This window comes from Dermacentor variabilis, chromosome 11 (assembly GCF_050947875.1).
Source record: "Dermacentor variabilis isolate Ectoservices chromosome 11, ASM5094787v1, whole genome shotgun sequence".
NCBI lineage: Eukaryota > Metazoa > Arthropoda > Arachnida > Ixodida > Ixodidae > Dermacentor > Dermacentor variabilis.
This window is the reverse complement of record NC_134578.1, coordinates 35,111,128-35,134,390: the sequence shown is the minus strand read 5'-3', so window position 1 is coordinate 35,134,390 and position 23,263 is coordinate 35,111,128. Positions and strand designations below refer to the sequence as shown.

The following is a 23,263-nucleotide window of genomic DNA, read 5'->3' as shown; positions in this document are numbered from 1 at the left end:
CATAGATTTCGCCGCCAGCGTTTCCCGGTAATCATTACGGTTACAGACGCTGCAGTCGCCCGGAACCGTGAGAATCGGTCAGGAATATTGAAATGCTATCGCGTTCCATTCTTAAAGGCGGAGCTTAAGCGTCCAGCTAATGTTATTTAATGCGTATCCTTCTTTGGATAGGTTCACGGGGTCATTTTCTGCTCCGTTCCGTTCTTTCTTCAGCTTCGTGTCTCAAAAACCCGTAACGCCATATGGGCTTGAGTACGTGAATTTCTGTGAATACGCAAATTTCTGTACGCTTAGATTCACCTACTCGTGGGCCACCGAAACTAGGACGACATACTTTGTAAGACAGTATAGGAGTTGTGGGTTACTACATATATTTGCCTAAACTTCGTCCTTGCGGCATCAAGCGGCTTTGTGACTTCCTAGACATTTCATTTTAAACGAACTTTTACTTTATGAATCATCAGATAAACATGATTAAAATCGTCCGACGGCAGTATTCCAGCAGACGAAGTGCAGTAGAGAAGACCGACGTTGAAACCACTGTGCCCCGGACGCATGCATCGGCAGGCGGCACAGAACACCCCGATGAATTTCTAGCGGGCAAGCGAGGCTGTTAAGACGCTAGACGCGTTTTGATTTGGCCTTGCCGAGGCGCAGTTAGAAAGCAGGTGAATGCTCACACGGACAAGATAAGCGTGAATGGCTCGGGTAACCTGAGAATGGCGTACGCAGCAACAGGGAGAAGCTTCTGAAGAGGACGCGTTGGAACGAAGGCGAACGTGTAGGCGGGTAAATTATGCGAGAAAAAAAAGCCCTACTGCGATCGAAATTTCTTTTATTTACCAAACGCAAGATTGGTAGTAAAAATGAGTTTTCTAGGGAGATCGTCATAGTGCGCGTGTTGTTATTTGCAGCTTCTTATCTCTAAAAAACACAGCAGTCTTGGTCTCAAGAACCTAGTATCGGCTTCACAAATAATTACAAAGAATGCTATGCACTATAAGACAATTCCCCAGTGTGGAGTTCCTGCCCTAATATATCGTATTTGTTTATTTGTTTAACTGCGTGTAATTTCGCCTTTACACATACTTATTTTTTATATATCAGTCTTGGTCCTTCTTTTCTGATTACCACTTCGAATCACTTATATATTTCTTGGCAAATCGTCCATATAGTGCTAAGAGTCATTTTTTACTGGATAACGGCTGCAAAGACAACTAGTATTATGATAGAGTGGCTCGTCAGTCACAGGTTTCCATTCTGTTTTCTGCTAGTCCAAGCACACCGAAATATTCGTTCTTTTTTGCTTGCTTGTATATCGTAAAAGGGCGAGCGCACCAGCTTTGCATTACTAAACCGTAACGGGCATTTCTTCTGAATAAATGAGCTCATCTGGCGACTTTCATCTGATAAAACTTAAAAACCAGTTGAGTCGTAATACACCGTTATACACCCCCTGCTCTTTTAGGAGGCAAAGGGAGCTTCACTATGAAGAGCAGAATCGTACAGGCCACATGCTCGGTGAAGATAAGCGTTAATGACATGACGTTTTCCACTTCCTAATTGCGCTATACGAAGGACCCGCACCTGAAACCCGTAGAAAGAAATGCTCGTAAGCCACAAAGAGGCCTCAGCAGTTTAATGTTACAGCCCTTCTACATTGAGATTCGGTTTCCATATTTTATGACGCAGAAGGTGGTCACGCGGGAGCAGAACATCATGATCCTTAGGAACTTGTTCCAGCTCTCCTTGTCGTTTGCTGTGATACTATGTCGGGTCGCGCAATGAGCAGGAACTTAGCAGACTACCAAGCCTTCTGAAGCGAGTGATGAAACGTAACGATGCTCTGCTGCCATGTCACCACCATATACGTCATGACGTCACGCCATATGTGCCTCCTGTAAATGGAAACTGATTTCAGGAAAGGTTCTTGCTTTTAATGAAGGCGCTCTGCGCCCGCCCCCCTCGTGCCTTTTTTCTTTTCTGTGATTACGAGGTGCATGACTTTATAACCCAAGAAACTGAAGGGGTAAATGCCATGTCCTATTGCTTTGTAGCCCGAAACAAATATGTAACCGAATTCACAAGTCCTCTTGAGGCATCTATTGCCCCTCCAGCTTGGACTTTGGACTGAAGTATACACTAAAATAAAATGTAGAAGATCAACCTATTAATATGTGATCGCCATGGCACAGTCAAACGCGAATCATCAGCCTTCGAGATAAAATACGTACATCGCAAGACGATGAGCTAAACTAGAACAAGGTAAAAGCGGGAGCCATCATTTCGACAAGCGGACTTGTCTTTTTCAAAGCAACATATGCTTTCCTCGGCACTGTATATATAGCTAGGGTTCTTCTAAAGGGAGAGTGGGTAAGGCAGGTGGGCGAGGCAACTACCGAAAGAAGGTGTGTTAGCGCCGAGGGTGTAGACATCTTTTAGCACACCTTCGGTCGTTGCCTCAACCATTCGCCTCACCCCCCCTCCCCCCTTTAGAAGAACTCTACTTATATATAGTGTGCCGAGGAAAACGTATGTCGCCTTGAAAAATGCAAATCCACTATTCGAAAAGTTGGCTCCAGCTTTTACCTTGTTCTTGAATTCCTATCTCCCACCTTCCCCGTGTTTTCCATAGATCGCAAGAGTAAGACGTCATTGCATCAGCACCAAGGAAGTCTCCAACGCAAGCCCTATGATGCCCGGGTAAGGCATCTATCGCAAGAGCAACCAGCATTGCGTCAAGGCCAGGCACAGTCTTCGACGCAAGAAGACCGACTTCCGGATTTTTGCATCTACGTTGTCCGAAACAGCCCCCCGTCCACCTAAAGAGAAGAAATGCATAATAGGAGATGGAAAGCAAGACAGCAAGACAAGCCATGCCATGAAATCACCAACGAATACTTTATTCACAACGACAAACAATCCGTGATGCACGCAGACTCCCCCCCCCCCCACACACACACTTCAAGGATAAGACACCCGTGTTTGTCTCCTCCTCATTCTGGCCCTGTCGTTTAGCGCTGTTTGAATTTTATTGTTACCCAAGGCTCTTGGCTGTCAATAGCTATACATGTTACAACAACCGCATGGTAGAAGGAAGTCGTAAGTTACAAATCAAAGCATTGACACTTGTCTGAAAGCAGTACGTGCACATAAAGGCCTTTGCTTACAACAAATATAATATTTCCCGCGTTGTTTGCCTAGCGGTACAAGCGTACGAAGTCGCTGAGAGCGAAACAGATATCTTTTTTTTTTATTTAAAGCCAGCTATCCTTTCCAGCGCGAACATTGGCCTGTGTGCTTACTTTGCGAGGAATGAAAGGACAGATGCAAGTCAAATAAAGCAAGGCGACGCGATATTATGATATCACTTTTAAGATTGACCTGCGCATGCATTTGCGTTCGGCTTGACACCCTGATTTCACTGCTGACTTTTAATATGATGTAGGTTAAAGCATAAATTTAAGCTTGAGTGCTCACTGGTCTCAGGCACACGATTCGAAGTTCTGAAACGACGCACTGACCGCTTGGCGTTGCAGTGAGACAAAGTGCAAGGAACCTAACATGCGCCTGACTGTCGAAGGTCAGAGCGCTTCCGCGTTTGTCTCGTACATTCTATTCACTGTCGCATCTGACGCAAGAGCAGCCTGCGATTGCGTCAGAGCCATGGGCACGGCCTCCGACACAATGCGTCAGGCGTCAGGTCATTGGCGAGCACTAAGAGCAAATAGACAAGACAGCTCCGACGTGAATACGTGCGCAGTGCCAACAATGCAGGTGAATTGCCTCAGCCTGACCGGCAGTCGAGCGATTCGTCCACTCTTTTTTTTTCCTTGGCTCCTACGGGCTTTTCCTTCTCGCGAGGCCGGCAGGGCTGCGTCGACTGATGGATCGCCCTCGAGTGGGGCACTGCGAAAGACGGAACGCGCGTAGTGTGGATAATTAGCGAGGACAAGTTCTGGGTCTACTACGGCGCTGCGCTGAGCGCCAAGCGAAGCGGGAGTGGCGAGAACATTCGATCGGCATTTTCTTTTTTTGCTTTACTACATCGCGTACTTTCTTTCGTGCACCTCCTTGAGAGCGGCGTGTCTCCATTATGACGAGGAAGCCCTGTTTCTTACCTTTGGCTTGCGGCAAACTGCGAGGTGCGGCCAGCCAGCCAAGGGTCACGAGAGCGATAATTATAGCCTACTCCCCCCCGCCCACTTCTCCGGTATATTGCCGTTCTGCGCGTGATACGACGTAGACACGTACCTGCTGAGCAGGAAGCGAGTGCGGGGCTTGTGACCAGACAACTGCCAGTTTGAAGCGAAAATTACGCTTTCCTTTACCGCTGCAGCGTCGTCACCACTGGCTGCTGCACTCTCAATTTTCGTTCCACATAGGTTAAGCGAAATATATTTACAAAAGTGTTCCGCTTACTAAGAGTAACCCATGTGGAACGAATGTCCTTGAGGCACTACCAACTTATGCAGTCGAACGCCTTCATAACGAACTGCTTAGGGAATGCGTAATCATTCGTTATACGAGTCGCTTCGTTGTAAAGGTTCCACAAATCATTACTTACGGTAGAACAAGGACGGAATTATTTCTTTGTTATACAGTTCATTTACGTTCTAGGGGCGTTCCACTGTATCACCTTTACATTATTGTTTGTAGAAAGTTTCATTAAATAATTGAAACGTCTAAACCGCGTTTCACATCGATTCCACCATCAAAGCGAAACATACACGTAAAGAAAATGTTCCACTGGGTGGAGTTTATGAACAGCCAGCATAAGGGTGCCGAGATGTGAAGAAAATGGCACGCGATTTGAAACGCTAATGATCCAGGCTTCATCGTTCGTCTGAGCCTTAGCATCCCGAGCTTTTTCAAGATGCAACTCGGGCACGTTCGCGCTAGCGATCTCAATCGCGAACCTGTCCAGACATTGCGCAGCCTTGTATGCATTCTGATTCACGGCACTGTTGCTTCAGGTGAGCGATCGCAGCTGTCACAGCGAATCGCATCCCTCCCATTATGCAGGCATCGATTATGCAGGTGTGCGTTCTGGCGCTGCTGTCGCTGAGAAAGCTTCATTGCGGGACGCCTACAATGAAATGCGATGTCCATCTTTATTATAAGACGGATTAACACGTAAAATGCCGCGTGGGATCATAGCGATGTTGGACTATAGGATAGCAGCAATGGGTTGCGTAACCAATTACGCAACGTGTACCAGAGACATGTAGCAGGCAGAGCAAACAGTAACTGTAAGGCGCGGTCTGCTGATACCTTAATGGCGGTCAGCGGTGTGGGAATGGGTCTATTTGAGTAAAAGGTAATTGAAGAGGATGGCGGAGTTGATGTATAAAGTAAAGAAGATAACTATAGTTATATATGTGCAGCACACGTGAGCACGCACCCACGCAATAGACACGGTAGACATTCACATACTCGCAAGATAAACGTATTTTGTATACAGCTTTTCTTTGTCACAAATGTTGTAACCTTTCTGCTTTATGCACTCCAAATTTTTTTCTATATCCTCCTCTCCCACATTCCTCCCTTGGTCGCCGATCACATATGACCATCAAAGATAGTGAGCGCGAGTACGGAAAAACTTTTTTTTTGCGTCCCATTTCTCGACAATTATGGCGAAACCCTACTGCTAGTTCTACCACTGCTGCTATTGCCTTCTACTACATCACATCATACTATAACGCTATTTCCGCTACTCTTGGTGCAACTAGTATGTACTACTACTCTACTACTACTATAATTCTGCTACTTTTTCCGAACCGCAGCGGTATAGTATACTTTTTTAGCTCAAGCGTGCATAAATCTAGTCGGAACAGACACCAGCCCCGCTGTTCCCAGTTTGAATGAGCGTAGAATTTTCCTAAGAGCCTTCTTTTTCATTCTCTCTCTCTCTTCTTCCGATTGACGCAATTCATGGCGCAGCTGAAATACGAAGGACTTGTTTGCCATCTCCGAGCGACGATAATTGCGCTCATTATAGCTAGCCGGACACTTTCCGCACTCTCTTCGAGACCGGCTGTTCGTTCATGCCGCTTTATGCTTATTCTTCCGCGGGCGAGCTAGGTATATAAGCCATCATCCAACGTTTACCTGAGCTTCACCACATATCATTCGCGCTTGCACTGAAGATAAAAATTGGCAGTGGCTTAGCTCGGCTATATCAAGATATACGTAGCGAATGCTAAGGTAATCTGGTCAATCTTGATTGCAAGTCCAGGTTAGTCTGGTTGTCTAGCTATGTTGCGGCGTTTAGGCGTTTAGCCAGTCGTTCAGCGCGCTGTTCGTCGGTTTCCAGGGCGATTCGTTTCCTCTTATCTTGTTCCGATGTCGATTCCAGGCCTCCTGCGTATCAGAATTGTCGCCGTACATACTGCCGCCTCAAATGTGGTTGCGGCGCACGCGAGCTCTCCTTTTCAATTCTCCGACATGTTATCAGACATGCGACGTAGCTGGCGGTGCGAGCGGAGGCGAGCGCAACGATGAGGAAGGCGGTGTGACATCGCACTAAACGGCGGCGGAGGAAAGGCGCGGCGTTGCGCAGCGGCGGAACACCTGTGGCTCGGTGCTACTAGTGGCACATGCGCAGTAGTGGCTAGGGAGCGAGACAGAGAAATATCCGCGGCGAGGCAGCCGTTCTGACATCATTTGCCTCCTAGAAGCACCGCCACGGCGAAATCGCAAGTTCACGGCCAGTAAAACTTTCGCTTTAAAAGCCTTGCTTCTACTGCGTTATCGGCGTGTGTTTGGAGCTACAGTGGCGGAGATGTCTCTGCAATTTCACATCAGCTCGAGCAACACCATTGGCACCACGGCTACAAGACTACGTCCGCTCTGCAGCGGCCAGCTTTCATTGCAGCGGCTACCGTTGCCGGCCGAGATGGTTTTTTTTAGATTGTACGTACCGGTGCTTCAATTTTATATTCGCGCACAAATGAGAGCAGAAGCATTGGAAAATCATTCCCATTTACAAAAAGTGGCATTCGAAGTCAAAGCCCGAATCGAATGGAGCAAATATACGACTTGTTGTTCGAAAGCTCCGATTATTACCGCACCGTTCAATATGTAATGCATGCTGCGTGCGAGCACCACACATGTGTGACTTGCAAGCTACAGCAGGCGCGCACGAATCGGCAGCTTTCTGTCCGGACGATGCGTGATCATAGCGTTACACCAATCTGGATGCACGCCCCGACGCAGCAGCAGCACACTGAACATTTCGTAACAGCGTAACTCCGAAAAACTGCGAAGCCCGCAAAGCAATTTCTCTCTAGCCTGGCATGAGCCGGCAGGCTAAGCCGAGTGAAGCCGGTCCCGTGTTTTCACATCCGCGCGATCTCCTGAGGCCACTGCGGTTTCCCGGAACTGCAAAGCTGCGAATAACAGTTGGAATGGCGAACAAAAATACCCGATCGCTTCGTCTACAGATTACATGCAATATCCCAAAGCAATACCAGGCGCACGTCGAGCGAGTTTTCAATTTCGCTACAGAGGATAGAAGGGCCTTTGTCGACTCGTTTCTGGAGCGTTCACAAGAAAACGAGCAAGGATGGAAGACGGATGAAAATTTCGAAAAAGCAAGTCTCAGTAATGCCAAGCAATGAACTGCTGCAGAGGTCAAGAACGAACGAGCCCGGCCAGCTCGTTCTATTTACAGCAGTTGTGCATCGTTAAGGACTGGCGGAGAGTAGCGGCAAAGGAATAGACTACATTTTAGCAATCGCTCAATTACTTACGTGGGGCAGTGATTATTAACTGTAATAAATTACATTTATGAATGAAGTAGCTGTACTTGAAATCTAAAAAAAAATTAATTATGAGGTTTTACGTGTCAAAACCACGATCTCATTATGAGGCACGCCGTATCGGGAACTCGGGAAATTTGGACCACCCGGGGTTCTTGAACGTGCAACTAAGTAAACGGGTGTTTTCCCATTTCACAGCCATCAAAATGCGGCCGCCATGACCAGAATACTTGTTATCTGTCACATACTTTTTAACGTGTACATATTTGCCTGCTCTACTGTTATAAATTCAACGCGGTCATTTCTTCTGTATCACTGTAAAGTCCCAACGTCGTTCCAGATCGAGAAAGAGTGCGACAAAAATGTTCACCTTTATTTCTGGCCATGGGGAATGCATTTGCGGAAAAAACGAAAACCAAAAACCAGTGACATGTCGTTCGAGTTGCCACTTCAGTGGCGTAGTAATCAATTCCTTCGTAATAGTTTCTTGAAATATTCACAGCTGAAACTTCACTTCAGCGTATCAAAAAAACGCCTATCATGAGCTTCGCGTTAGCTTTCTTGGCCTTAAATCCAACATCTCGAGGCGTTGTACATCACGTGGCATATATTATCCGCATTACATGAGTATATACGCAGAAACGCACCCCTGGTCGCGTTCGTTTCGTAAGGCCGGAGATTGGTTTACGATAGTCTTGAAAGGGCACACTTCAAAGGGCACACGGGGACGTTTCTAATAGTATCGGAGCAGCTGTACGTTCAGTTCACATCCCGCTCGTGAAATATATTACGCCCGCTCCATCGTATACATGCACGTGAAAGCGGCTATAAGCCGGAAGGGCCACGGACGCAGCATGTCAGAATGCCTGCGACTCTTCTGCTGCATCGAATTCCTCAACTTTTGAAAGCACGTTGTTTACAGTGCCCAAGCAAAAAAACAAGGAGGGTCAACAAGCACGACGCCGGTTTCTTAGAGTTCGTCACATTCGTAAAGTGATTTCTTTTTCAGCTTTACTTTACCATGAAATCGCAACTTGCCCCAAGTTCGCACTCTGTTAGGAAACAACTAAAAAATTAATCAAAGTCAAAGCGGAAACACGCACGGAAACAAAGAGACTGTGTGTTTGGCCGTTTTGAAAGAGACTGCGACGCTGGTTTCATTTAATGTCAGCGGCCTAAGAGAGCACGCCGCTGTGCGAGAACGCCCTCCGCGTAATGAGAAGGTGCCAGCGAATGCCGCTACGAAGAACAGTATTGCCCTGACTTGGCAGCTCGCCCGATCCACTTCAATGTCACTCCTAAAGTCACGTTCAACAATGCACACAGAGACCGAGCAAAGCCGATCGGGCCCCAACAGGGCACGTTTGCGGAGAGGGAAAAAGAACTGGTCGTGTGACAGAGCCAAGAAAAATTCTGCGCCCGATAAAAAACGCACACGCAGCGTTCACCCTCGGCAGACTTGTGAGCATCAGCCTGTGCGAGCGACGGTGACCGAGGTACGGGAACGAATCCGCGAAAGTCCGGCTTATGAGGTAAGAAAGCACCAATTCCGTGGCTCTGCTGACGCGCAGGTAGACGAGCACAGCTGTGATTCTTCAGCTTGACCCCGAACTTCGTTGATGTTTTATTATCTGGGCACAAATCCCGGACTGCGGTGTTGACGTCGCTTCCAAGCATGTCTTCGACCAACAACAACGAAAAACAAAAATCCCGTGAAGGTAGAATACAGAGGCTAAGGAGCCGACGTAGCAAAGTTATCTGCTCTGTCCGCTACACGATCTCCGTTACCTGTCTTCCACTTCTTTTTTTTTCCCCGAAATAAGCCACGTACCGACCATGGCACAAGTGCACGTAATCTCATCACGTGTTTGTTGTTTACATGCCCAGAGTGTTGGCGGCCTCCTTGTAGAACCTTCCACCGGCCCTCAGCAGAAAGTTCAATTTGCAAGGAGAAAGCACCTGCCAGCATATATAAATCATAAAAGATACCGGCTGAAAGCAAACCGCATTCGATCAAGCACCGAACCCGGACTTCCTTGATCTCCAGACCCAATCCGCTTGCGCCGGCTGATCGAATTTACCCGCGAAGCTGTGGACTTGCCTCTACAGCGGAGGAGGCGTAAGCGCGCGTCGTGAGGCGGAAACGGCCGAGCAGACTCCGCTTCGAAAGCGCGGAATCGATGAATGCTCGCTGGCTTCCGCCGTATTGAGTGAACACAGGAAGTGGGACCGAGACCCATGAGAGAACTGCACAGTATGCACTCTTTAGTATGACACCACAGCGCACAGGCGGAATCCAAGTGCCGAGTGTTGAAGTGTGAAGGCGCGAAACGCTCCGCAAAACGGAAGCGCGCCGTCAGTCTCGTCGCACGTACGTTCTGCTAAGTAAGCGGGGCAAACATGCAGTACATTACGGAGAGCCGATGCACTGTGGGAATCTGTGTACGTGGGCGTTTTACGAGATGCAACGAGGCGCGATTGCGTTTCACGACAAGAGACGCGCCGCAGATTTCAGCGACGAAGGCGCATCCCGCGGTCACGGTGGCGGACCTTACGGAACGTTTCGGACGTTTTATTCAGCAGCGGAACGGGTACAGTCACAAGACACGACAGACTTGACCTTTTAGGTATAGGTTCCTTAGATTAAAGAAAAGTGATGACAGTCGATGGTAATTCGCTTCGCATCTGATTTAATACAGCTACACAATGTATTGGCACCGTCAGAACGAGCTACGCATGATGCATCCACTGCCGCGGCATCCTTCTATGGCGTTTCCCCGAGACAACTAGGTGCCATCTAGCGGTGCCGCCGCGAAGCCTGCGTGTGTTCTCCGAGGGGTGCCGATTCGTGTGAAGGGCGAAGAAATGAGTCATGCAGCAACCGGGCTCGTCGCTAGCGCTGCACAGAGACCAGGCACGCCCGCCTCCTCCCCCCCCCCCCCCAAAAACAATTTGTTATACTGCAGCCCAGCTGCCTGATTCGAATATGACTACACGTTGTATGTGTTCGTAAGGGTTCTAATATGGTTCGTGACGCATGAAGAAGCACGAGTCGGTGCAAAGGCTGGACAACCACTATCCTCACAGAATTTTCCCAGTATACAGCTAGCAGATAAGCGAATCTCATCGTATTTACCGAGAAGCTATCGCTGCGACAATCCTAGCACGGCTTCTGCCCAATTTCTCTTCGCCCTGCTTTGTGCTACCCTTGATAACCTATGGCACCGTCCCTTTCTTTTGTAGAGTTTATACACGCGTCTCTTATCCACCAGCCCTGGTATTACTCTCCTATGATAATCGACCCCTAAGTAGTACTAAAAATGCAGACTTTTTGCATCGTACATACCGAGGCCCATGTAAAAAAAAACTTCCTGGTCGTTGATGAATGTCGGAAAGCCCCGCTACTAATGATGCGAAATTATTGGATCCCCCGTCGGCATGCAGCAGCCTACATACATACACTTTTCGCTTGCCACGAATTCTTTTCGCGAATTTAGGTGATTCGCAAAACTTTAGGCTAGTTATTATTCATGACTTCCCGTTCTGGCACTTCGTCATGCCACTGGTTAATGGGTCACCGACTCATTTATTTATTTGTTCATTCAATCGCTCATCGGCGTGTTCATTCATTCGCTGAGGGGTGGACTGGTTAATTCATAGTCTCATTTATTAATTCCTTTATTGATAGATTCATTGATTCAGTCATTCATGCCGCTTAGCGGCTTATGGTAATCGTTGAATTATAGATACTTGAAGATTCCAGATTCGCTTAGGCCGTGAAGGGTTCCTTAACGTACGCACAAGTCTAAAGGCGCGGCAGTGATCTTATGTTTTTATTTAAGCGTGCAGTCACGCATGCCGGAAATCAAACACGTTACATTCTTATTGGGCACAAAAACATAATTTAGCACCCACACGGCTAGTGTGAAAAGGCCAGACGCGCACGTTGAAGCTCAAGGGAGCACAAGCGCCTTACCGCAGGTAGAGTGGAAATGACTTACACGCTTTAGAAGTTGCTTTCGAAGTCCGTTGGTGACACTAAGCTATTGAAGCTTCGGTTTTAAGAGTAAACCTTAGCTGGGGCCCAACTGCGACGCGGCCTATTTAAATAAAAGCCGAATTTCGGTTTCAAGCTTGAACTTTGTGGAAAAAAAATCAAAAATTCTAAAGTACGAGAGAAATAGACGCACCTGGTTTATAAGTTAACAGACCTGCATCAAGAACAGATATCGTGGTTCTGTAAACGGCATCCATTAGATCATTCAAACTGCAAAAATTTGATATGTCAATTTATATCCTACATGAATTTATTACCTTGTGCACAGGGGTTCTGCAAAACTATATTTCCATGTTGCCGAATTCTTGAGTTTCATGTGTAACATATCAATCTTGTCCATTTTAGATGTACTATCAGATGCAATTCATAGAATTGTGATATCATTTTTCCTTGCTGAGTGAGAGAGTTGTAAACTTGATAGCTTAGTTTTCTGAAAATTTTATACTTCTGCCAATTTTTATTCAAAGATTGACAGTTTCAATCGTAAATTCGAAACCAACAGTCACTATATTTTATGTTATTCCTTGAAATGCAACAACCTCGTCAAATTCGATGCAGTGCTTGCTGAGAAAAACTAATTCTCCTTTCACATGTATTTAGACAGGAGCCACCGAGCTAAAGCTTCCTATTAAAGGAGTGGGGGAAAGGGATGCGACCGGAGTGGACGCTACTAGAATTCAGATTGCAATGACGAAAACGTGGCCCCATGTGGCGTACATTTTTACTAGGGAGATGCAAAAATGAACTGACAGTCACTTACGTGATTTGAATGCAAAATCGTTATGACTTCAGAACTCTACCTTACTTCAACCTAATCCAACTTAATCCACCTTAATCCACTTTACGCCACCTGGCTCTTATTTGTACCAACCTTCATGGCCCGCTTTCTTCCTGCACGGTCTGTATAGTATGGCCGACTACTTCACCTTAATTCACTTTGCTCCGCCTATCCTTTTTTTATTACAGCTGACGTCATACCAGACGCTGATGGCGTCATCATGACGATGACGATAATTCCCTTAACACCGCATGTTGCGGAGAACGCCGGCTTTTCTGGCTCACGATACGGGTGATGTATTCCAATTACAACGTGTCGCAAGTGCACGGAACCGAATAGAGCGCGTTCTCTTGGCATTCCGGCACCGACGGGGCCGGCAACAAACTGACACCGATTAAGGGTGCGTTTCCGGAGCGAGTCTCCCGTGACAAGCTCCGGCAATCCGAGAACGCACTCGCAGTGTTTATTTCCCAAATGAGGCTCATCACCGTAGGCCTCGGCGACACACTAAACCCCCGGGTCTCACTGACGGCCTGCTTCAGGCCGTCGGCCTCACCGGCACTGCTGCAAGTTTAACGAGCGAGCAGTCGATGTCGACAGCTCGGCGACGGTGTTGCCGCAAGTGCTGTCCCTCGGGCGGAGCAGCACACCCCACAGCCGACGGGCAACACAACAGCAGTGCGGAACGTAGGTTTGCGCAATTGCACTGAAAGGTAAGGCCGTCAGCCTGCGTAGTTCATAAGCTCCTTCCGCAAGGACACGGAATACCGAAAGGAGAAAAGTTGTAATTTCGCCTGCTGCGGTGGCTATAAGTGGTTTCGGTTGCTGAGCTCCGCTAAGCACGCGTTTCGGGGTCCTAATGCCGGCGTGAAATAAAAGACAAAAGCGCCTACACGGTTCTTTTTCGGTGCGTCAGGTATGCCTCCGGAGGATTAAATTTATGCTGAGTCTTTCGTATGGCCTGGGTCTTTGCCTAGAGGCGTGATACCTTATAATTCAGATGCATTTCAGGCTGCTTGCTGAGTGGAGTAACTGGGTCGCCGACTTTGACAGAGAAGGATTCGTTTTGAAGTTTGCCACGTTGCATAGTAGCCGAAAGGGGGAGTAGGACATGAGCAAAGGTTAGCAGGGAAATGTAGGAGAAGAAGAGGATATCAGTCTCAGCTCACGCTACAAAAGTGCATGGTTTTTATTACCAAATTATTATTATATATTAATTTTTTTGCAGCAGAATTGTTCCTAAGAGCGGGTGACAGCCAATGATAGCGAAGGCTGCTGGCCCTAAACATGAACTTCTTACGAACAGATGCTAGGAGGATTACGCAAACAAACATTTCAACAAAGGCAGTTATTATAAACCCAGATCATATGTGAACAAATGCGAAACTATGGAAATAGATCTACTTACGGAGCTTCCTGCACGGCTTTTTCTTTTAATGGTTTGAAAAAACAAGGGTATAATTCTGATCATTTACTGTTACATCGAGGTCTTTTAGCTACCAAAATCTGTGATAAATAAGAGTGTGCGCTTATATTTTCGAGCGGGTAGATGTGTCCAGATCGGGACAGCCCACCAGGATTGTTTGCGTACTTTTTATTTCTTACGCTTCTCCATTGCACCGGATCATAACTTAACTTTTGAATACGCACGTGAACGTTAACTTGCATTTTTTTCTTTACGTTCTACTTGCTTTCATCGAACACTGCCGCCAATTATTTGTAAAATGCATGAAGCCCCTCCTAAGATAGTGTCTACCTCGCCTAATAATTTAGCTTTTGTCAGCGATTGAAACTTTAGTACTAGTATTCACGGAGCCCCGTTGGTACGCGCAACAAGGTGATGTTTTTTACTACGACAGCAGTCCTAAGCATGAAGCTGATTTTGCCGTTTCAGAATACCCGTCTATATGTCTTTAAGCAGTAATTGTCAGCTCAGCTCCTGATCCACAACTTCCGCCTCAACATATTTCAAATAACAAAAAAAAAGAGAAAAAGAAGTTTATCCCCCACTGTTCCAAAAGAACACGGCATTCCGACAATGCACGCAATAACGGTCGATTGTTTCAGGCCGAAGAAGAAGCAATCGGCAATTTGTGGACCGTGTAACAGCACGCGCTGCCAAATTGCCAAGCACTGCCTTGCAATTTGTGGGGGGGGGGGGGAGGGAGGGGGAGGGATATTACCCGCTGCGAAGACTCTGAGAGTAGTGGCTTTGCATCTATTTCGAAGGAAACAGTGGGCATCACCATAGCGGAAGAAAAGGGCATCGTAGTCATGGCAAAGAATAAGCCGTCGATGAGATTATCGGGGGTCAGCAGTGAAAAGCTGCTGCCACCCAGGAAACGCAGTTCAGAAGGGTTGAAATCTGGGCCAGTTGGTACATACCTGTGTTTTTGACTGGTTTTTTCGTTCAAACGCAGTTCAGCGCTGTAGGAATCACTTGCATTTGTTTCTTTGTATATAAGCATTTCGGGTCCGGTGCCGTCACTTGAGATTCACCAAGGGGCGGTCCAATAAGCCCGTCGGGTGCCTTTCTTTGATTGCGCTCGATATTCCTTGGTGGTCCCCCCCTTCGTGTCGTCTCGACAGCATCCCCGCATTCTTTAGGCACGCGCCTCATAGCAGCACCACGAACAGAGGGGTAAATTAGATTTGTTTCGCACACGTGATGTTCCTCCCCGAAATCAATGGAAAAGAATAAAAATAAATACAAAAGTAGAGCCACAGTTTGCTATACCTAGCTCACGTGTATGAATTCACCAATGACGCTCGACGCAAAGCGAATAAGGGTTCATCCCATATCAATATTTTAGTGTGCGACATAGCATCAAAATATAAAGTCCCGTCGAGGTATACTTCCACTCGCCATCTGGTTTCTCTCTCGCTGTCTCTGCATGTTTTTGTGTGCTCTGGTATCGCTGAAACTTATTCCCAGTCTAATAAGCTGCATGAATTTCGTCTATGCTTTTATTTGTCTTATGCACCATTTACATTATTATATTGCGATAGCAAAAATACACAAACGCTCGAGGCGTATTCACGCTCTCGATGGCGATGCCGTTGTCGTGCTGTCCCACTATCGCCCGGGCATGCGCACTCAGTGCACGTAGGGTGCGACAGTCTCCGTAGGCGCGGAGTATACCAATGCGGCCACGAATAGACGAAGCCAAGTAGATGCACCATGAACGCTACGACTCGGTCGCCTCGGTGGCCTACTGAGACAGGGGGTCGCAATCTGCGACGACAGCTTAAGCGATACTGTCGCCGTCCGCGTGACGTAGTGCTCAACCAGCCAATCAGCTTATGCGATTTTGCTCAACCAGCCAAACAGCGCGGCGCCTGACGGCCGACACGATACTATATATGTCGCCGAAAAATGCCCTTTGTATATTACGTACAAGTGGAAGGCAACGACCGTGCCTAATGCAGTTCACCTTCTTGGCGTGATGATGATGATGATATGTAGTGTTTAATGGCGCAAGGGCCAGGTTTGGCCAAAGAGCGCCATGACAAGTGGTGATGTTGACGATGTATTATGGAGATGTGACTTGGCTGTAAAGTGGCCTAAAATTGTCGCTGTAAAGTGCGTAAAATCTACGTGCTATAAAATTATGGCGATGACTAATGACGATTACTGTGAACATTAAAATCCATCGTAGTAGAATGATGCACAATCAAAAGTTCTTGGCGTGAGATGAGACTGCCACGAGCACGCCACCGCACCCTATAACTTGTTGCTGTATACGTGTAACACGACATGCAATAGAAAAAAAAAGACAGTAGTGGTTTGATGTGTTAAAATAAAAAGAAAAGCCGTTTAGTATGTTATAGATGCATGCAGGTTTCATGTGCCCGCATTGGTATAATAAAGAAATTTAATAGATCGTGTGCCAAGATGGGTACATCAGAGCATGACAAAAAAAAAGCAGGATGGTACCGTTCAAGCAAGATTTGGGATCAAAATGGCTGCTCGCCAAATTCGGCGGTAAATCGCGGGCAATGTTATTGCGTTGTCACCACCCTAAAACAACCCTTCCTTGTAGGCACCTTGCTATGGGGAAGTAGCGCTGCCTAGGAGGCGCTACGACAGTTTTAGTGTGCAACTAAAATATGCTGACACCATCCGGGAGGAAAGCTATCAATATGGCACAGCATATTTAACGATAACATACGCGCGCCTACATCGATGTTAGCTTAGCCCAATGCGGGCAGCCAAGCTCTGTGCACAGGCGTCCGCGTTGCGTTCAGCGCATGCGCTGCTACGTCCGAGCACGTCGGTTCCCTGTCACGTGAGGAGCCGTTAAGAGTGCGCCTCGTTACGATCGGTGCATGTGCCGACACGAAATTACGGTATGTGCTACGGAAAGCTGTGTTTACCGCTCGCTAGGTTGTGTTACGGCGCTGCTGTCGGAACGCGAAGCTTCAGCGCTGGTTGCCCATAGGGGATTCTACATGCAAGCGCTCCTTAAAAAAAAAGGCTTGCGTGTAGGCTCACTACACCGTGCTATCTCCGTCGGGCGAAGAAGAAGAACGTAAACAATATTTTCAAATCAATGAGATTCGTGTTCGGCGTCTTCTTAGTTGGTCTGGGCACCCGCCGCGGACCGTGACCGTGTCTCGAAGCGGCTTCCTCGGCTCGCTGGACGGCCCAGAGTTGTGCTGCCAGGTTCGAACTGAGCAGTGCGGTCTTCCAGCGCGAGCGGAGGCTGGCTGTGGATATTTATTGCGACATGATTAAAGTTGACCTCAGTTGTTTCCTAGATACCCAACTGACAAAAAATACAGCCCTATCCCGAAGTGCAGTGCCATATAAGAGCATCTCGTAGGACTAACGGTGGCGAATGATCGAATAACGTAAAAAGATTGCGCCTGACGCAAGTGTTCAATGTGTTAAAAAGTTTCTTTTGCACGAGAGCAGGTTGTCTACTAATTCGGTGTGACTGCTAGAGCATTTGTCGGCTGTTGGTGGAAACAGTAGTTCAATTTCACAATCGGTCATGCATGCCTTTATAGCATTATAGACAAAGTTCAATCCGCTTTGGAAATATGCAACAGAAAACTTTACGTGTGTTGAGCGAACGCATAAATGGGTGCAGTGGTAGCAAGTCTGTAAAGTAGAGCAGGTATTTAAGTGTTTTTTATTCTCGGAAACCTAGCGGTAGTCATATCCACTGTGTGCTTATGCGTGCCGTATACATATATATTCGGGTTATGTTGCTACACGATTCAACCGCGAGAGTTGCGCAGCCTTGATATTATGTTCGTGGCAAAATTTTTTCTCGAAATTTTGAGAACGGCAGCCCACAAGGCAATGGCATGAAGCATAACGTTCACAGCGCATGTCTTTTATCTTACACAGACTGGTAGTTACTAAAAGTACGGAAAAATGTGTGTGCTTAGACCTGAAAGCGATCTAATTTTGCTAGCGCGAATTTTTGCGGGCAGTGCAGTTCCGTTCCCGTTCCAAAAACTTTTATTTCCATCAGAGAAGGAGACCCCCTACTCCCTGCCCCTGGCGCGCAGGCCTGGGGACAGGGGCGGGGGTCTCCGCGACTAGATGCAGGCAAAGAGTTGTTGGCTCTTCGCGGCCTCTGCCGCCAGATGGATGGCTCTCCTCTGCATGGCGGGGTCCGCGCTTTGCAGAAGGGTGTCCCAGGCTTCTCTACTATTTATTCCTTCCTTGACACCTGGGGAGTCTACGCATTGCCAGATTATATGGTCGAGGGTCCCCCTCTCCCCGCATCTCTTACATTTATCGTCTATATCTTCGTCTTTCAGTACGTGTGACGCCCATACTGGATTTATGTAGTTTCCTGCTTGCAGTCTGCGCCAGGCTCTCGCCTCTCTATTTCCGAGCTCCTTGTCCGGAGGGGGGACAGTTCTACGCTGAAGCTTATAGTTTTCGATTATTTCTGTGTAGGTCTGTAGTCTCTCGTCTAGTTCCTTGCAAGCGGGCGGCTCTGTTCCTGCCCGGAAGTAGAGATCTCGGGCTAGGAAGTGTGCCGCCTCGTTGCCTGGGACCGACGTGTGAGCTGGTGCCCATACGAGGCTGATTTTTCTGTCAATTTTCTTTCCTGTTAGTACTCGTATCGCTTCTGGTGCGATTCTGCCTTTTCCGTAATTGTGGATGGCTGTTTTGCTGTCGCTTATTATGTAGCTCGCCTTGGTCCCGACACAGGCAAGCGCGATGGCTACTTCTTCCGCTGCTTCCGGATTGCGGCTGCGTATTGTTGCTGCTGAGACTGCTTCGCCTTGGCCATCTACCACCGAGGCTACTGCCGCACCCAGTTTGCCGCTGGCCGCATCCGTGTACGCCACTATCTCCCTATCTATTTCGCTGAAGCGTCTGACCAGTGCTTCGGCTCTCTTTTCCCTCCTTTCTTTGTTGAAGGTGGGGTGCATGTTTTTGGGAATTGGGCCTATCCTTAGCTGTTCTCTGATTTCTCTTGGGATGTCACGTTTCTTTTGCATGCCTCTGTCTGTCTGCAGCCCCACCATGTTCAGGATAGCTCTGCCTGTATATGTTTGGCTGAGTCTTTCCTGTTGGGCGGTTTTAACTGCTTCGGCTGTTTCTTGCCATGTATTGTGAATTCCCATTGCTAGGAGTCTCTCAGTGGAGGTGCTTATGGGTAATCCGAGTGCCCGTTTATAGCATCTTCTGATTATCGAGTCTAATTTGTCTCTTTCTGAAGCCCGGATGTTAAGGTATGGTGTGGCGTAGCTAAGTCTGCTGATGACGTACGCTTGTACAAGCTTAACTAGGCTTCTTTCGCTTAGCCCTCTCCCCTTAAGAGCTATTCTTCTGAATATCCCAGTGACTTGTGCTGCATAACCTTCCAGTTTCCGTATGGTTTCGTCGTTGTATCCATTGCTTTGGATGAAAAGTCCTAATATTCTTATCTTATCTACTTTGGGTACTGGTTTGCCCCCAACCGTGATGTTGAGATCGCTGTCTCCTTTCAGCCTTAATGATTTGGGGTTGTACATTAAGAGTTCCGATTTTTCTGGTGAGCAAGTAAGCCCCCTAGTTGCTGCATACTCGATTACTGTGTCCGCGGCTGTTTGCAGTTTGTTTTCAATTTCCGCGTCGTTACCTTTGTTTATCCAAACATTTATATCGTCTGCATACATGCTGAAGTTTAAATTTTCTATTTTCCTTAGTTTAGCCGGGAGGCCCCTCATAGCCAGATTGAAGAGGAGTGGGGAGAGTACAGATCCTTGCGGGGTACCTCTGTTTCCCAGTTCTATTTCTTCCGATTCCAAATCATGGTATCTAATCTTTGCCGTCCTGTTTGTCAGGAAGTTCTTTATATAGTTGTAGGTTCTGCATCCTACCCCTATTTCTTGCATTTCTGTCAGGATTGCCTCGTGTTTGACATTGTCAAAGGCTTTCTTGAGGTCTAGAGCTAGGATTGCTTTTATATCTCTTGATCTTGAGTTTATGATGTCGTGCTGAAGCCGCAGCATCACGTCCTGGGTACTTAAGCCCGGTCGGAATCCAACCATCTCATTCGGCCATAGTTCATTTCCCTCCATGAATCGGGTTAACCTTGTCTGGATTACATGTTCCATTAATTTCCCTACGCATGATGTGAGGGAGATCGGCCTGAGATTCTCTAGCTTAGGGGGCTTGCCCGGTTTGGGGACTAGTATGATGCTAGCCTCTTTCCATTGTTTCGGGAGTTCCCCTTTCTCCCATACCTGTAGAATGTATTTGGTTATAGCTGTGATCGACTCATCGTCTAGGTTCCGCAGCATTTTGTTTGTTATCCCATCTGGGCCTGGGGCCGATTTCGTTTTAAGTCTGATTATTTCCGCTCTCACGTCTGCCTCTGTTATGGGTGCATCTAGCTCCTCATTTAGGGGTCCCCCATACTCTGGTAGGTTGGTGCGAGTCACGTTTCCTATGTATGTTTGTTTGATCTCTTCCATGAAGCTCTCGTCTGTTCCGTCGTATTTATGTCGTGTTTTGGCTAGCCTTATGTTTGTCTGCGATTTTGATTGGGTTGGGTCTAGCAGGTGTCTTAAGATGTTCCATGTTTTAGCTAAACTCATACCTTTTTCCATGTCATCACATGTGCTACACCAGTTTTGCTCGCATAGCTGTAGTGCGTATTTTTCAATCTCTCGATTTAGTCTGGCTATTCTTCTTTTTAGATTCCGGTTCCATCTCTGTTTTTTGAGCCGGCTTTCTAGACTACCCTTTGCTTCCCACATGTGCAATAGCTTGTTGTCTGCTATAAGTGGAGCGTCTTGGCCTTCTAAAGTAACCGTTGCTTCGGTGACGTGTTTTTTAAGTGTGTCTGTCCATTCTCTTAGGTCTGTAATGATTGTGGTTGGAGATTCCTCTCGCCGCTTCCTAAATCTATCCCATTCTGTAACTTTTGGCTGTTTTAGTCGTTTTTCCTTTACTCCCTTCATTAATGTGGTGGCAATTATATAGTGATCGCTGCCTAAGTCTTGTCCTGTATTTTCCCACGTTACTGTTCTGGTGTTTTTGGAGAGTGTTAGGTCGGGTGTGGTATCTGCGGTGACGCTGTTACCTTTTCTAGTTGGGTTTCCTGGGTCGGTGTGTAGTGAGAGGTTCAGTTCCTGTATGTCCTCCCACAGCTGCCTTCCCTTGCCATCCCTTCTTTTGTATCCCCATTCCTCATGCATCGCGTTTAGGTCTCCTACTATGAATAGGGGGTTCTTTCCAGCTGCTTTCAGGGCTTTTCGGAAGATGGCCCTAAACCTGACTTTTTTCTGTCTAGGACTTGAGTAGATGTTTAGTAGAAATAGGCTGGGCTCTTCTTTTCTACCCGTAAGCATCTCCACTAAGACTCCTTCTGTGTCCCTGGATTGAATCTCGTGTTCGATTGTTGCTACGTTTCTTTTCACTAGGGTTGTTACCCTCGATTTTTCCCCCTTATCGCTGTGAAACGCCTGATATCCTGGGAGGGATGCTAATTTCCCGGTTTCTTGCAGCGCTATTGCTAGCGGCTTTTCTTCTAGTGTGTCTATGTAGTTTTGCAGTAGCGCTCGCTTGCGTTGGAACCCTCGGCAGTTCCATTGCCAAATGATAGACTTAATTCGTGCGTTTCTGACCATATTGGATTTGGGTAAAGGAGTCCTCTAAGTTTTTCTGTCGCTCCGCAAGGGCAACCAGCTCGGTTCTTTGTGTTTGTAGTTCAGTTCTCTGTGCCCGTAGTTCTGCTGTTATACTTTCAAATCTTTGGTTTATGTTTTTTTGTATCTGGCTGAGTGCGGTCATGACCTGTGCCATGAAGTCTCTTTGTTCTGTCTGTATCGTTTTCATTGCGTTCCTATTCGCCTCGCATTCCTTCTTTAGTTCTGCCCACATGTCTGTTTCGTTATCTCCTTTCCGTTTAAGTGGGGGTATCCTGACTGTTTCTGATTCATCCATTTTCTCTCCTTCCATTTCCCGCTGCCTGGGTGTAGGGGGAGTAGTTTGCTGGGCTACCTGCTTGGGTTGTGCGGGTTGTGTGCGGGGAGGGGGGGATGTTGCCTTCTCTTTTTCTTTTTGCGCTTTCATAAGGTTATTTATGAGCCCTTGTAGCTCCTCTACTTTTTTCTTTAACTGTTCTATTTCTCTGTCTTTATCATCTTTGACCTGGGAGGACCCTTCTACAAAGCTTACTTGTTTGGGCTCTCTGCTTGGATCCCTGCTTCCGCTTCGTCCCTTGCCCCATGGGTCCTTTGGGTCCCTGGATCTCGATCTCCTGCGTCCCCTGGTCTCCTGACTACCGGGGGTCAGCAAGTTTCCTTGGTGGTTTCCTCCCAGCTTGGGGAAGTCCTCCTTGAGAAGTTTCTCAGCTCCGTCGGCAGGGGGTTGCCGTTGTTGGGTCTTCAGTTCCTCCTGCTTGTCTTTCTTCTTCTCCCAGATTTTTTTCTTGATTTCGTACGGTGTTCTGTACAGCTCTTTGCATCTCTTGTCGCCGAGTGGGTGCGCTTTTCCGCAGAGCTGGCATTTGGCTTCGCATTGGTGGTCCTCCTGTGGGTTTTCTGCCCCACATCTCCGGCATTTTTTGTTGTCCGGGTTTGGGCACACGTCCGATCTGTGTCCCAATCGACCACACGCATAGCATACCTCGTACTTTTTCTTGTACAGGACGCATCTCGTTGGCGTGGGCGACAGGTACACTTGCCTCGGAACTGTGCTTTCTTCGAAGAGGATAAGTACGGCCTTCGTTCCCTTGCCCAGCCTTCGCACTCCTAGGATTGGGGGGTTCTTCGCATTGAAGTACTCCAGTCTTTCTTTGATTTCGTCTTCAGTCCAAAATAGAGGTACGTCGTATATGACGCCTTTTCCGCTGTTCTCTGGCGCCGCCACGTATGCGTTGACGTTCACCTTTTCTTTGCCTATCGTCAGTTCTCTGAGCGCTGCATACTTATTTCTCGTCGTTTTGTCCTTTGTAGCAATGAGGATCGATTGTTGCTTCGTGTTGAACGTGATGATGTCGTTCACTCCTCTGTCACTTGTCCCGGCCGTCGCGCTGATTGCGTCAGCCACGAAAGCTCCGCCGAGTTGGAGTAATTTCTCTAGTCCCCCTTGAGGTCTCATAATTATCTTCTCGTAGTCGGGCGGAATTCTCGTATGTTGCCTTTCCACCGACTTCTCTGCCTTTCTTCTTCCCTCGCGTCGCTTCGCAGCACGCTCCCGTA

The 23,263-nt window shown here is 47.5% G+C and overlaps 2 protein-coding genes across 2 annotated transcripts in view; one reads left to right on the top strand and one right to left on the bottom strand.

Annotated features, from left to right (window-relative positions):
- Nucleotides 1-23,263, top strand: part of Hn (phenylalanine hydroxylase) — a 126,535-nt gene that overhangs the window by 22,599 nt on the left and 80,673 nt on the right. The gene's annotated exons all lie outside the window — the stretch shown is intronic.
- Nucleotides 18,122-19,341, bottom strand: LOC142563125 (uncharacterized). Its single transcript, XM_075673667.1, has one exon. It carries the CDS (start codon nt 19,193-19,195, stop codon nt 18,152-18,154), a length of 1,044 nt encoding a protein of 347 aa, XP_075529782.1. The 5' UTR covers nt 19,196-19,341; the 3' UTR covers nt 18,122-18,151.

Coding starts and splice junctions, on each gene's coding strand:
- LOC142563125 (XM_075673667.1), bottom strand. CDS start 19,195: ATGGGAATTCACAATACATGGCAAGAAACAGCCGAAGCAGTTAAAACC.